The sequence below is a fragment of the Lemur catta genome, chromosome 4 (genome assembly GCF_020740605.2).
Source record: "Lemur catta isolate mLemCat1 chromosome 4, mLemCat1.pri, whole genome shotgun sequence".
NCBI lineage: Eukaryota > Metazoa > Chordata > Mammalia > Primates > Lemuridae > Lemur > Lemur catta.
The window spans coordinates 92,452,811-92,468,998 of NC_059131.1; the positions used below are offsets into that span (position 1 = coordinate 92,452,811).

The 16,188-nt window shown below is 38.0% G+C and overlaps 1 protein-coding gene and 1 long non-coding RNA gene across 2 annotated transcripts in view; both read left to right on the top strand.

Moving 5' to 3' along the window:
• LOC123636509 (cytosolic beta-glucosidase) overlaps positions 1 to 8,085 on the top strand; it is a 113,366-nt gene extending 105,281 nt beyond the window's left edge. The window contains exon 5 of the mRNA XM_045548929.1: positions 7,506 to 8,085. Coding sequence (XP_045404885.1) covers positions 7,506 to 7,708 — 203 coding nt within the window. The 3' untranslated portion in view covers positions 7,709 to 8,085. The remainder of the gene's footprint in view (positions 1 to 7,505) is intronic.
• Positions 8,086 to 11,760: 3,675 nt separating this feature from the next.
• Positions 11,761 to 15,728, top strand: LOC123636510. The gene is made up of 3 exons (XR_006734565.1): positions 11,761 to 11,907; positions 14,699 to 14,752; positions 15,687 to 15,728. It is a non-coding gene; the product is annotated as an uncharacterized LOC123636510 (long non-coding RNA).
• The last annotated feature ends 460 nt before the right edge of the window (positions 15,729 to 16,188 follow it).

A 16,188-nucleotide genomic window follows, 5' to 3' on the forward strand; every position in this document is an offset into this window, starting at 1 on the left:
AGCTAATATGTTGTTCTTTCTCACCCTTCCCATTTCTTTCTTTTCATAGACTATAATTAAATACTTGTAGGACAATAATTTAATTAAGATATGCCTTCTACATAGGCTGTAATTTCTATTAAAAAGGAGATGCTTATTGGGTTCATCATTGTATTCCCAATTCCTAGCATGGCTTGTATTTATTTGAATGATGCAGGATGGGTGTTGATGTGGGATCCCAGAAACCTTGAGTGAAGCCATTCCCGCCTCCCAGCACACCACCACGGGGGAACTTCAGCAGCACCCAGTGTTCCTGGCAGCATCCCCTAAGCTCCTTGCTTTTACTGATTATTTTTATGACCCACCACTGACCCTGGAGCACAAACCCTGTCCCAGATGCCCAGCTTTCCCTCGATGCTCTGATTTCGCTGGTTCTCAGCACCGAGCATTTTGTGCTGACTCTATACCCTCTGAAAGCTGCTTGAAGCCAGATGGGAGGAAGAGATAAAACAGATTTCATTCATTACCCTCCCAGACACTGAGAAAAATAAATGCAACAATAGCAACAACAGAGTAGTATATATCCAGTGTTTATACTAGGCATTATTCATAGAACTTTGTATGTATTAATTGGTTTAATACTCAAAACAACCCTGTGAAGAAGATACTATTACTCCCCTTTTACAGAAGGGGAAAATAAGTCCCAGAGAAAAAGAAAGAAAGGAAGAAAGCCAGAGAGAAAGTGAGGGAAAGGGGGAAGGAAGGCAGCTATTCTGGTGGAAGAGAGCTTCTCTTGCTGAGAAGAACTTTGGTTCCCATAAAAGGAGCGTCTCTACTAGAGAGGAAGAAACTATAAAAGTAATATTGATGGAGAACTTATAGAAGATGACACTGAATGCGTACCTGTCCTCAGATCACCTTTACAATTTAGGCATTTTTATGTGATCCCTTTCAACTGCTTGCTATTTGCAGCTTTTCTCCCCCAAAGTCTAATGTAAGTAGTAGGAATAACACAGACAATTAAGAAATCTGTGCAGTTCATTTCTGGTTAATTGGCATTTTCCTATAAAATATTTAACAATTAGCTTTTGGTTTTCAAAGGCTCTCTTTTCAGAGAGTCATAGTTTTTGCTACCAACAGTTCCCATCTGCAGGTGGGGCCTCCTGCATTGGGATTATTTGGGCATTTTCACAGATGTTGTCCAGCCACTGATATTCAGCTGGAGTTAGGGGGGCTTATTGTGCATTTTCTATGTTTAGATCATCCTGATTTTGTTTTATTTTATTTTATTTTTCTGGCATGCCACTTTTCTTGCAAAAACTGTTATCTAGCTAAAGGAGTCCTCCAATTGTAATGCTCTTGTGCAGTTCTACCAAACTCAGAGGAACACATTTTCAAAGTTAGTGTAGGGTCTAATTGCCAGAAAATTGGCTTCAGACTGGGTCCCCAGAAGGCTTTCTCTCTCCAGCTTTGACAGGCCTTGAGAGATATTCCCATAAGCCCCCAGCAAGATCAGGTGGGTGGTTTGGGACTCAGAGCCCAGTTGGCAACCACTCTAAAAGAGCACGGTACATCAGTTTCCTGGGGCTGCTGTAAGAAACTACCACAAACCTTGTGGCTTAAAACAACAGAAATTTATTCTCCCACAGTTGTGGAGGCCAGAAGTCCGAAATTAAGGTGTCAGCAGGGTTGGTTTCTTCTGGAGGCTGTGAGGGAGAATTTATTCCACGCCTCTCTGCCGGCAATCTTGGTGTCCCTTGGCTTGTAGACATCTCACTCCAATCTCTGCCTCTGTTTTCACATGGCCTTCGTGCCTGTGTGTCTTCTCCCTTTTTCTTCTCTTCTAAGGACACTTGTCTTTGGATTTAGGGCTCACCATTATCCAGGATGATCTTATCTCGGGAACCTTAGTGGAATTACAATTACAAGGACCCCTTTTCCAAATGAGGTCACACTCACAATTTGGATGGACATATCCTTTGGCAGGGGACAGCATTTAACCCACTATGCATGACAAATTGAGAGAATTCCTCCTGATCCACTGGGGATGATGTTAGATTTCAACCAAGCAGTGGGACGAAGAGGCATTTGGCACTCCTGAGTCCACAGCATCTCTGGTCTTCTCTCAGTGGTCATCCGTTTCTGAAAGGAGGTGTAACCCAGCCAGGCATGGCTGCGTCTCTCAGCACAGAGCTCCTCTGGCTCTGACTGTTAGGGAGAGGGGCTGATGGAAATTCTCCAACATTTATAAGCCTCAAGAGAGATTTCTCTGGGGTTGGAAGCTATATTAAAAAAATCACAGTTGGCTGTCAGAGATTATCCTAGGCTTATGGGTCTCAAACTTGATTAGGAATCAAGATCATTCTCAGGTCCCGACCTGTCTGTATTAGTTTGCTAAAGCTGCCATAACAAAATACCATAGACCGAGTGTCTTAAACAACACAAATTTATTTTCTCACATTTCTGAAAGCTGGAAGCCCAAGATCAAGGTGGTGGCTGTTTTTGGCTTCCCCAGTGGCCTCTCTCTTTGATTTGCAGGTGGCCACCTTCTCTCTTGTCTTCACATGGCCTTTCCTCTGTCCATGAGCATTCCTTGTGCCTTCCTCTCTCTTCTTCTAAGAATATTTTCACCTTGGATTCTGCATTCTCCTAAGAAGTGGCCAGAAAGAAAAGCAACAGAAACCCACGGGCTGGGTGTTGGGTTGGGGTTCATGTTATTCCATTTAATCTTTACAACATTGCCAGAATTAAATACTAGTGCCTCCATTGTACTCATGAGAATTGAGAGGCTCCTTCCAGATAGTAACTGATGCATGCAGGATTAAAACCCAAGACCGTAGAGGTTTCTTTTCCAAATATGCTGCATTCATTTTTATAAGTTCCCAAACTTTGAAGATATTTCAAGTTTCTCACTTTGCTTTAAAGCATAGTGACTATGGTATTATATAGTCTGTATGACAATTCTAATAACTGAATGCTTTATGAGTTTGTTTCTATTATCTGTGGATTCTGGTGATTTCTGTTTTTTATGTCATCATTTTTCTATGTCTGGTTATATTTGATTATATGCTAATGATTATACTTAAAAGTGGAGGTTTAGAATATAGGTAACTCCCTTGAAAAAGAATTTGAATGTATATCTGCCAGGCACCTGGGGTACTACCAGGATGGCGTCACCTCAATCCGAGATCCAGACTTGACATTTGCTAAACTGCTGGGCGACTCAAGATGTTCCAATGATCAGTTTGTTTTTAGCGCACTCTCACCATTAACCCGAAGGTGTAGTCTTTTGGGTTCTTAGTTTTTTCAATGAGGGTTTCATATTAGATTTGTTACTCTGGGTTTTGACATCTACCCTCCTTCCAGAAGACAGGAAAAGGTTTATCCTAACATTGGAAAATACAGCAGGCAAAGGTAGGTGGGATGTCTACCAACCTCAATTTCCACCTTGAAATTCAATACTAAATTGTCAGTTTTCCATTGTTTTGAAGATTTATGTAAAAATTGTATTTAGCATTTCTTACTTGTTTTCATTAGGAGAAATTTACTTGGATGATGTAGCTTGCCATTACTTGAACTCTAGAGGGCTATGTTTTTCCTTTGCACTCATTCCTGGGGCTTTATTGCTCTCATTTTCTCTCTGTGAGGCTCCTGCCTTTTTCACTGTCCAGAAACTTCTTGGGTCTGTGGATTAGTGGTTTGTTTGATAGTATAATAGTTTTGCCATATCCATGGATCTGTTATATAAGTACTAGGTCATCCTGAAAACAAAGGCTATCTCTCTCTCTGTTTATAAATTGTGGGAAAACAAATCCTATCAATGCTGAGCTATTTCTAGACTCTTGTAATGTGACAAACATTGGTATAATTATGATGTTTCTTAAACCAGTAACTTGAGAAGGTTCTACCCAGTACCATAAAACAAAGAGTTTCTAAAATAAGTGTATGATTGTGTGTGTATATACACATGTATGTAGTAAAGAATTTAATTTTTATTTACTACACACATGTGTTTGGTACTTGCTATCAGCTTCTAGGAGGTAATATATGTCATACTTGATAAAAATGTTTTTGTTTAGGGTGGGGGCTGTTCATGCCAGAAAGACCAACAATGTGATTTTGGGTGGGGGTTTTGGGTCACCTGATTTTAGTTGACCAGGAAACTGAGTTCAGCCATATGAGCTTTCAGTAAACCAACCACGCCTTTGTAATAAAGCCCCCAATAAAAACTCTGGACACTGAAGCTCAGGCATGCTTCCCTGGTTGGCAATAATCTGTATGTATTGTTGACGTTGGTATCAAGAGGGCAATGTGTCCTGATTCCTACAGGAGAGGATAATGGAAATTTCATGTTTGGAATCCCTCAGATCCTGCCCTATGTATCTCTTTCTTCAGTTGATGCTAATCTCTGTTGTTTCCTGTAATAAATTATAACTGTGAGTATAACAGCTTTCAGTGAGTCCTGTGAGACCTTCTAACAAATTGCCAAAACTGAGGGTGTTTTTGGGAAGCCCTGGAACTTGCAGTTGGTGTCAGAAGTGAGGGAAGTCATCGTTGAGGTTGTGCCCTGAACCTTTTCAGTGTATATCTGTGCATGTGTGTGTGTGAGTGTGTGTGTACAAATATAGCACAATGCTAGTATAGGGTTCTTATAATTAGAACAGGCTGACCAAAGCTGTAACATATTAGCAAGGCTCGATTATTTTTCTTCTTGCATTTTTACCTCCAGCCTGCAGACAAGGAGATCCTTTCCACTGGCCTCGTACTCCAAAACAAACTCTGACTTTGTGATGGGTATGATTTTTATCCTACTGTGCTTTGTACCTACCCAGAGTTCCTGTCAGTCTGAGTGTACTTTTCCTCCAACACCGGTTAAAGAAGGAAAGTGAACTCATGGAAGTGTTTTTTCCCTGCCAAGATTTGGGGACCTCATAAATCATGGTGACAAGAAGTAGGATAATGGTCTCTTTCCGTTCTCGAGGAGATCGAAAGAGTAGAGGTGTGCAGGTTCCAGGGTGGTTTTGCAATTTTTCCCAGTGGTGGCACAGTGAGAAGAATTCCAGCAGGCTAGTTCCTCAGCCCTAACTAGGTAATTCTCTACTTGAATGTTCCTGCAATGAAAACGCACAGATATCCACCAGTGTCACTCGGGCAGTTTCGCACCTGCTGCGGAACTCCTGGCAGTTAACAATGAAATTGTCAAGATTTCCTTTTTGTTCCCTTCCAGGCAGGCAGGCATCATTTTTATCCCCTGATTTAGCACATGAATCAATCCTTTTATACGTGATCAGTGGGACCATGTGTAGCTTTATACCTGGCAGGCTTTCTTGTTGGGCAGTAGTTCTGCAAATGAGAAAGAAAATATGCAGATTCTTACATGTCCCCAGATGGAATTACAAGGCAAAAGAGATTGATGGTTTTTTGGCTTTGTATTTGGCTTTGGTCTTTTTGATCTCTTAGAGATATACCATTCAGTACTTAATTTTTTAAATAAATTATTAAAAACCTGATATTTTCCATATTATAACAGGGAAGGAGGGACCTGTGGCAAATGTGGACAGGTAGGAGAAGAAGGAGTATCTAGTAAATGTTTTTATTCCTACAGAGCTTAATGTGCTTGAATGCTAGATTTTTTATTTTCTGGCAATACTGTGTTTACAAAGAGCCAATCCAGCTTGGCTTAATTCCTGCCTCAAGGCCATTTATAAGGCACTCTCTAAGCAACATGCCTCCATGCACAAATGTGGAGGGGTCATGTGTCAATTAACCTGTCAGGGAGCTTTTGTCTATGGAGTATCCACAGTCAAAAGAAATTCCAAGAATATTTGAAGACCAACACATGTGTAATAGAATATGAGTGTAGTGTTTTTAAGAGACCTGAAAAATATGGATTGACACCAAAGAAAAAATTAAAAGGCAGATCTTGCTTTGCTGAATGTTTAGCTAGAGGAGTCATTTTGGTTGAAAGCAATCGCCAACACAATTAAAATCTGATTTATTATATGAACGTTCATTTTCACCCAGAAATATATTCATCTTGTAAAGCAAACCTGCTTTTTCATTTAATTTCTGCACTGAGAAATGAATATTAGTGCATTCCATATATTGGATTTATTTATTCTGGAGTTAAAAAAGAAAATGCCCAATGCAAAGACTCACATGACCTCAGAATTTTGACAAACTTAAAATACTAATAAAAAGTGAACTTAATTCCATGACTAAAGTGATAGAAATCAGTGTAAAACCATTTAGAGAAGTTTCCACACTTTGATGTCTTAACATGGGGTTCATGGATGGGCTTAAGGGCATCCACAAATAAAATTACACAGAATATTTGTGTATGTGTACATTTTGTGGGGAGGTGATCCATTGCTTTGCCTCTCAGAGGGCTTAAGCACCACTCTGAATTCAGAGGTGGGGCAAACAGAATGTGCTACAGACTGAACGTTGTGTCCCACCCAAATTCATGTTGCTATCCTAGCCCCTTAGGTGATATTTTCAGGAGGTGGGGACTTTGGAGGTGACCAGGTCATGAGGGTAAAGCTCTCATGAATGGGATTAGTGCCCTTGTAAGAAGAGACATGAGAGAACCCCCTTGTCCCTTCTGCCATACAAAGACACAGCAGGATGCTACCCTGTGGTGTTACACAGTCATCTGTGAATTAGGATGCAGTTCCTCACAAGACATCAAATCTGCTGTCACCTTGATCTTGGACTTCCCAGCCTCCAGAATTATCAGAAATAAATTTCTGGTGTTTATAAAGCACCCAGTATGTAATGTGCTGTTATAGCTACCTGATCAGACTAAGAAAGGATATTGTAGCATTTTTGTGCTCACTCAGCCTAGGACATAGGCATGATTGGAGCTGTGTGCTGACCCTTTTCATTTTGGAGGTTCTGTCTCCAGAATTATAAGACATGTCTCAGTTTGGTCATGGTGACACAGGTAAGCTCTGGGGCTTCCTCAGGCATGCTATTGTCATCTCTTCCAACTTACTAATGGACTTTCTGGAATATCTAGAGGCTGTGCTTAGAAGCTGGACAGTGTCTTTACTGAATACACTTCCAGGTACCAGAGAGGAACTCGTGTGTGTGTGTGTGTGTGTGTGTGTGTGTGTGTGTGTCTTTGTGCCTAAAGAGTGATAGGTATTGAAAAAATGTGTATTGAGTAAATGAATGAACGACCAAATAATTAGAATAATATGTAACTTAACTTACTGAATGAAGTTCCTGCTTGGTTGAAGCAGAAAACTGGGAAAGGAAATTTTTAAAAATTGGGCAAATAAATAAAAATTGTATTTTTGATGTGTAACATGATGCTTTGATATATGCACACATGTGGCATGGCTAAATCAAGCTAATTAACATATGCATTTCCTTACATACTTATCATATTTCCTGGTCTGTTCCCACTGTGCTCCCCTGCAGAGCAGAAGAAAGAAACCCAGACTGCTCATCAGTGATTTTGTCTGTGTTCTCATAAAACCTTTGGAGAAATGGTAATTTTTCCGTTTTTAAAATTTCAGCTATCCAACTTGATAAAGTCAATCTTCAAGTGTATTGTGCATGGTCTCTTCTGGATAACTTTGAGTGGAACCAAGGATACAGCAGCCGGTTTGGTCTCTTCCACGTTGATTTTGAAAACCCAGCAAGACCCCGAGTCCCTTATACGTCAGCCAAGGAGTATGCCAAGATCATCAAAAATAACGGCCTAGAAGGGCATCCATAGAAAAGATGGCAAAGAAATACTATCTGGAGAAGAGGCCTCTGCTTTTGGGAGGAAAAAAATCTGCTTCGGTGATGATCTCTCAGGAAAACGCAGTTGCTTCTGTAATTAACAGCTTGTACCAATGGATCTGTGATTGATTATGAAGTCTGAATATGTAATGCCTGGTGATGTATTTAATAATGGTCTTTATTTGTATTTGGATCAATGAACTTTTAAAAAAAGTAGAAGAGAAAAACCACTAAAATTTATTTTTGTATTAAAAAATCAGACTTAGAAGCAAATTTAAATCCTTAGAAATTTTCCTTGACAAAAACAATGCAAAATTATTTATAAAGATAATATGCTCACGATTTGCAAATGTAACAAATCACTTGTTATAAGAATAATTGTTAGTTAATGTACTTATTTGGGTTACATAAGCTACTTTTGCTCAGTAGATCCACTGTTGTGTGATCCATAATTTTTCTACTACCTAATCTAGCATAAAAAAATCAAAGTTAAAAGTTAGTGACGTTATATACTTAAGCATTTTTCAATAAAATAGATAAATGGTAACCTATTTGATATAATGTATTTGTTAATATATTTGGCTTATATTTTATGTATGCTTGAACAAGTATGTCTTTCTCTTACATAATGAACTTTTGAAAAATAATAAAATAATTGAATAAATTAGATTTGTATGGCATAAAAAGCATTTATGTGTTGATACTCAGGAAAAAAAAAGACAGGTTCTTCCTGCAGAGTGACACCAAATTAAAAGCCAGTTATAAGCAACACATGGTCTCTACCTTTGGGTAGCTCTTTAAATTTTAAATCCTTAAGAATGTCATGAAAAAAAAATACATGAATTGAATGACAACTTAAGTGTAAGCAAAGGTGGGGTGTACCTTCATTACATTAGTAGTTGAAATGTCTGAGATATGTTGTGGGGTTGACTGGAATTGGAAATGTTACTGAGCTTCCTCAGTTGAGGTCAGGAACAGATTCAAGGCTCCCTCTGAACTCCGTGTCTCCCCTCCAGCAAATCTTTAACACATGTGGAGTTTGCTCACATCCATATTTCGTAGGATTTCCTAAACAGTCATTTATGTATCAGCCTTGAAGCTAAGAGGTAAGTGTTATTATCTGCATTTTGCAGACTGGGAAACTGAGTCCATACTGATGTGCATCTTTTCAAGTCATATTAGTATTTATTAACTGGATCTGGCAGTTCCTTGGCATTAGCCTTAATCTCACACTGTAGCATATCACAGGTCGAGGTGCCATGGAAGTCTTCTCAGCATTTTTCGGAGAGGAAAAAAGAAATAAAGGTGTGGAATTGCCTTATGCAGGAGGAAGCAGGGAAAGAGGTTTTCTGTATTCTCACTCTGCTTCTCTGAGGAAACTGCACATACTTTTGGCATTCTTGTAAGGCTTTTGGCCCTGAGCAGATGCTATGTCATTTTTTCTTTTATAAACTGTGGTCAATTTCTGGATCGTTTTCACATTCATAATCAGAGAATAATTTACAGCAAGGAACACACTCTCAGTAACTTTGGACGGAGTGAGAAAGAAATGGTTGTAGTAGTTCAATAAACGTGGCTACACTGGGGAAAATTATATTAAGATTAAAATGGTATACAGAGGAAATTCTATTACATCTTTGCCACTGGTTTGTTATTTTTATTGTTCAATGAGACATTATCTCACAATTTGTGTTCATTTAAGAAGCACATTTCCAAATCTTATTTCATTCCTCTCCTATCCAGCCTGTCTTTTTTCATTTTTACCATGTATCTTATTTACAATTTATGTGCCTTCTTATATTATCTTGCAAGACAACTGAGTTTTCCTTTTAATTAGGATGTTGCTTTGAATATTACTTATCCTACAGGGCATATTTATAAGTTTTACAACAATACAAATGAGCACTGTATTTTCGTTACCAAAACCAGAAAATTAATATTCACGTGGTAAATAAAACTATCTGTCACGTTTGGTCTACCAGGTGAAATAAACATTCTAGCTCAGGAAGCACCCGTGCTTCCTCACAGCGCTGTGGACTTTTGCAGTTTTTTTTGCTGGGTTTTAAAGGCCAGCTCTTTGTCCCAGAGATGGATCATACAAAGGGTGCTTCCCTAATTAGGCCTGTAAATTAGCATTGCCATGAGGTTAAGGTGAAGGAAAAAAAAAAAAAAAACCTCACCAACCAAAAACCTAACAGCTCTTGCTGTATTTCAATTAATGTTATTTTTAATTGCTTGTATTAGCATTTGAGAACAAGATTGATTGGCTTTTGAATGTCAAGGAAACAGAACTTGAATTCTTAAAATGGAAAAATAAGAGTTGTCAATTATACTTAAAACTCCATAGATACTGTACTTAGATGTCTTGAAGGTCATCTGAGGCTTGTAAAGCGCATGTTTTATGTCTATGTTATCTAAAGGGAAACTGGGATATCACAATGATGGATTGGATCTACTTGTATTTCTTTCTCTATTACGTCCTTTCTTTTTTTTTTTTTCTTTTGTAAGGAGAGTACGAACACATGCTATTTATACCCTGGGAATCATTTTTAAAAGAATTGTTTTATTTTATTTTTTTATTTTTTGATAGTTTTTATTTTAGGGCAAGTCATTTCTGAATTGCTAAAAACATACATAAAATAACAGTAGCCCTGTTTCTTTTTTGAATATGTAGGGCTTTAGCTTTATAACCAGAAGTCATACTAGAAGTTATGCTAGGAATTCCAGGAGGAATTGTCCACCTAAGCCCTTTATTGGATGAGAAGGTACAAATTCTCATTAAGAAACCCGTAAACTAAGAAGCTGGCAACCTTGGTATTTGGCAGCAGAGTGCTAGTTAGGTTTTAATGTTCTGGGAATTTGTGTTTGGCCTGTAGCTTTTAATTATTTTTATGAACTAGGGAATAATGAATACATTTGTAATATATTAAAAAAATCCCCAACACTGACTGACCAAAAAGTAGATTTATATGATAATTCTTAAACACCAATTCTATTACTCAATGCTAGGCAGAATGCAAATAGAATACTGAACTTTATTACTGAGAGAGAGAGCAGAGTACAATCAAAGCTGATGGAAATAATACTGTTTAATTACCAGCAATACAGCTCACCTAGAGAGCACATATTCATCACTGATCACAATATTTTAGGCTCTGGTTGTCCTGGAGGAATATAGTACAGAACACAATGCACGATAAGCCTTAAAGAATGACATTTTTTCAAAAAATTGACATACACTTTATGGTGGCCTTTAAAAATATGGGTTATGATGATGCGAAGGGAAAGTAAACCTTGTTCACCGAGGCAGTAGGTGAGATGGGGAGGGGGGTCGCAGTGCCAGGTTAGGATCATGGGGAAGAGAACAGACAGGGCCTGTTGTCCCAGGCTTTGCCAGTGTCTGAATGTGTCACCTGACTGAGGACTGGCTTAGGTGATCGCACCTGAGTGGCTGCTGGTATCCAGTATCAGGCAAGCACAGTGTCATCATTATTGAGAGTGTGGGCTCTGGAGCCACTTTCACTTGGATTTAAATCCTGGCTCTGATGTTTCCCAGCCAAGTGACATTAAGTAACTTAGTGAAGTTCTCCGTGCCTCAGTTTCCCCATCTGTAAAATGGGATAGCCTTCCTCACAGGCTGTTGGGAGAGTTAATTAAATAAGCTGATAGATATAACAGGTTAAGAGAAGTTTCTGAAGCATGGTAAAGGCACAGTTGGCCTGAGCCATTATTTTTAACTCTCCAATTTATGGTGGTCCCACAAGATTATAATAGAGCTAAAATTACTGATTGCCTAGTAACATCATAGCCTTCATAACATGGTAGCACAACACATTACCTACGTGTTTGTGATGATGCAGGTGTAACTAGACCTACTGTGCTACCAGTAATTTAGAAGTCTAGCACATACAGTGATGTGCAGTGCATAATGTACTTGATAATGATAAAATGGTTATTTTACTGGTTCATGTACTTATACTATACTTTTTACCATTACTTTAGAGTGTGCTTTTTCCACTTATATAAAAAGACTTACTTGTGAGACAGCCGCAAGCAGGTCCTTCAGGAGGGATTCCAGAAGGAGGCATTGCTATCACAGATGACAGCTCCACGTGTGTTATTCCCTGAAGACCTTCCAGTGGGACAAGATGTGGAGGTGGAAGACAGCGATATTGATGATCCTGATCCTGGGTAGGTCTAGGCTAGTGTCTGTGCTTCTGTACTGTAGTAGTTTTTTTAACAAAAATGGTTAAAAAATAAAAAAATTAAAAACAAAGAAAAACTTATAGAATAAGGACATAAAGAAAAAAATCTGTACAGCTGTAAAATGTGTTTGTGTTTTAAACTAAGTGTTATTACAAGAGTAAAAGAGTTTAAGAAAATTCAGAAGTTTATAAAATAAAAATATGACAGTAAGATAAGCTTTCTTAAAGCAAGAATTTTTTAAATAAATTTGGTCTAGCTGAAGTGTACAGTGTTTATAAAGTCTACAGTAGTGTGCAGTAATGTCCTGGACCTTCACGTTCAGCTGCCACTCGGTCACTGACTCACCCATAGCAACTTCAGTCCTGCAAGCTCCATTCATGGTAAGTGTCCTATACAGGTGTGCCATTTTTTATGTTTTATACCATATTTTTACTGTACCTGGTCTATATTTAGATACATTTAGATATACAAATATTTGCCACTGTGCTACAATTGCTTATAGTATTCAGTACGGTGACATGCTGTACAGGTTTGTAGCCTAGGAGCAATAGGCTGTACCATACAGCCTAGAGGTGTAGTAGGCTACACCATCTAGGTTTGTGTAAGTGCACTCTGTGATGTTCACACAGTGACGAAATCGCCTAAGGATGCATTTCTCGGAATGTATTCCTGCTGTTAAGGGCGACAGGACTGTATACAACGCAGAGGAGGGAGAGTTCTGTGCCAGAAGGCGTGGATGGGGAATGGCTTTATGGTCAAGGAAAAATAATACAATATAAAAATAATATTAATATAAGTGATAATATGATTAAAATAGTGTAGAAAAAAATATCGAAGTAGAAAGCAGAAAGCCTGTAGGCAGTGAGGGGCAGTGCCCAGGCCAGTTCACCTTACAGAAGCGAGTGAGCAGGCTGGAACTAGAATGTGGAGAGTCTCTGATGTTCTTCAAAGTTCTGGTTTCCTCTCAGAGCAAGGCTGAAGGTTTCTGAGCAAAACGGTGATGATGTAAAAGTAACATTTTGAGATATAGCCAAGGAAGTGGGGTATTAGGAACCAAATAGAAAGATAAGAATATAGCAGAATATAGTTTGTGTGTGAAGGGTCTTATTTGGGGTGGGAAGTGTGTATATGGTAAGTTAATTTATAATTATAATTAATGTACTAAAAGTACATGGCAACTTAAGTGCAACATGGTCTTCTGGATCAGATTATGGAACGGAAGAAAGAATATTAGTGGAGAAACTGGGGAAACCAAATAAAGCTTGTAGTTTGATTAATAGTACTTCATCGGTGTTAACTACTTAGTTTTGATAAACATGTTACTATTAGAGGAAGCTAAGTGCAGAATATATGAAACTCTGTGTACTCTATTACACCTCTTCTGTAAATCTAAAATTATTCTAAGATAAAAAGATAAAAAAAATACATGGAAGAGTTAATAATATAGCCATACAATACATTATATATATAATATATATTTATATATATATTTATATAATATTTATATTTATATATATTTATATATATACACACACAAATATAAAAGATAGGAAAGAGATAACTCTCTGAGTTATAGTGTTATAGCTAATTTTTTTCTTCTTTATAATTTGTTCCACGTTTTCCACATTAGCTTCTATTTTCTTTTATTATTAGAAAAATACCTTTAAAGAAATCTTCAGCAACCAAGGTAATTCATTGGATGTTGGGAGAATGAAGATAGAATGGCCTGTAAAGGAACAATGGTACAATGGTAGAAATTGGCCAGTATACACATTGCTCCATCCAAGTGCACATAATGAGAGCAAATATTTTTTACGTACTTATTACAGTTTCAAAATACTTAAAAATTGTTTCCTGTAGTCTATAATCAATAATTTATATCTCTGTCACACATAACTTTTTTTGTTTTGTTTTGACCAACATGTTCCCAACCCCTTCCCACCCCCAGCCCCTAGCCCTTAGTAACCACTATTTTACTCTTCTACTTTATAAGTCCAACTTGTTTAGATTCTACATGTAAGTGAAATCATGTGATATTTGTCTTTCTGTGCCTGGCTTATTTCATTTAACATAATGTCTTCCAGGCTCATCCATGTTGTCCCAAAAGACAGAATTTCATTTTTTTAAGGCTGAATTATATTTCACTGTGTGTCCATACCACATTTTCTTTATCCATTCATCTGGTGATAGACACTTAGGTTGATTCCATATCTTGGCTACTGTGAATAATGCTTCAAGGAGCAGGGGAGTGCGGATGTCTCTTTGGCTCACTGATTTCATATCCTTTGGGTATATGGCCAGTATTGGGATTGCTGGATTGTATGGTAGTTCTAGTTACAATTTTTGACTCACCTCCATACCATTTGCCATAATAATCATGCTCATATACATTCCCACTAGCAGTGTGGAAGGGTTCCCTTTTCTCCACGTCTTCACCAGAGCTTGTTACTTTTTGTCTTTTTGATAATAGCTGTTCTAACAGGTGTAAGATGATACACATATAATGTTTTTAATGTCTTCTGCTTTATTTTGCCCTTTCAAATGGTGAACAACTTGAGGTTGTATTCATCTTTATATTTCTAGAACCTAGCATGATATCAGGCATATCTAAATAATTTATAAATACGTATTCAATTCTTACTTAGTAAGACTTAGTAAGACTACTTACGTAGTCAAATTCTTACTTGCAATGGAAATTTAAGATGTGAGTTGACTCATTGAATCCTCACAAAAACCCTGTAAGGTAAATTCTACAATTATTTTTCCTATTTTACAGATGAGTAAATTGAGGCAGAGAGGAGAGGAGTAACTTGTATAAACTGTAGAGCAGGTAAGTGGTGGAGCCAGTATTGACACTCATATGGTCTATTTGCAAACACTCACATGCTGCTTCATGTTCTTTCCCCACGTGGTTGTGGCAGAATCAGCCCCGGCACCAGGGCTTCTGACTCCTGGTTATTGTCAGTGGGATACTCTGACACAACTCACCCACACCGCAACCTTTCAGCATAAGATGCTCTGTGTCTCTAAAACTTTAGCCTGTTTTCCATAACTCACAGCAAGTCATTTCACAGAGTGGTAGAGGTATAGTTTCTTTTTTTCCTAACTCTACAATTGTCCATGCCAAATATTATTTTCTTTGCTTCTACACTCACCTAGGCCATTTTGTTTTTGAATCCTGTCTTCTGATAAGCTTGTTACTCTTTCTAGCAATGACTTTGACCAAACCAAAATTATTCCCATGATTAAAGTTTTACATTTGCAGTCACTAGTTGAACAGATGTGTTGGTTAAGCATGCGATGGCATATGTAACCCAGGGTTTGATTACAGCTCCACATTTTACAGAACATGTGACCTCAAGCAACTTACTCATATCTTTGGTTTTTATTTTCCCCACCTATAAGGTGAAAATTAAAATAAAACTACTTACTTTATAGGACTGCAGTGAGAATTAAATGAGATGCTGCATGTTAGAAACTTAGAACATTGTCCACTAAGTGGGAACTATAATAGTCATCAAAGTAGCTATTATTATTTTCTATTAACTTTAGTGTAAAGATTCTAAAATTCAGGAGATAATTTTGGACAAGCAATTCTTGCTACATGCTCCCCTTACTCCCTTATTACTTCCGTCTGCACTAAAGAAATTGATTTTGGTCCAGGGCATCCACTGGTAGCTCCAAGAAAGCAGTTCATTCTTCTTGCAGTGTAGGCTTAATCTGCCCTGGACTAGAGTTCCTCAATTCTTCTGTTACTTTTTCAGATCCACCCTGCCCGGGGGATGGAAGATTGCCTTCTAGAAGAGAGACCACCTCCCAAAGCTACTGCCTGCTGAGTGATGATTTAAGAGTGGTCCTGCATCAAGAATGACTCTGTAATGAGCTCCTTGTGCATTTTGTAGGTTCAGGCTCCATTTCAAGCAGAACCAAAAACATTTTATTTAGCACTTGGATAGCAATGAAGAAGACTGGCAGAGAAAACACACTGTGTTTTCCATTCTCCTGTATATGTATTTCTCTCTCTCTCCCTCTCTCTGCCTCTCTGTAACTACAATATATGGTTTTTATTACTTTAATAAACTGTGAATGGATTTGCGTGCAAGATGAAACTAGTGAAAGGTTTGGCTGAGAATAAATATTTTTTTCTGTCTGTGTGTTTCGTTTTTTTACAGTAGAATGCATCCCTGAAAACCTTCCAGATTTTCTACCTTCTGATCATACTGTCTATTATAATTCTGCCCGATGGCAAACTTCTCTTTATTGACT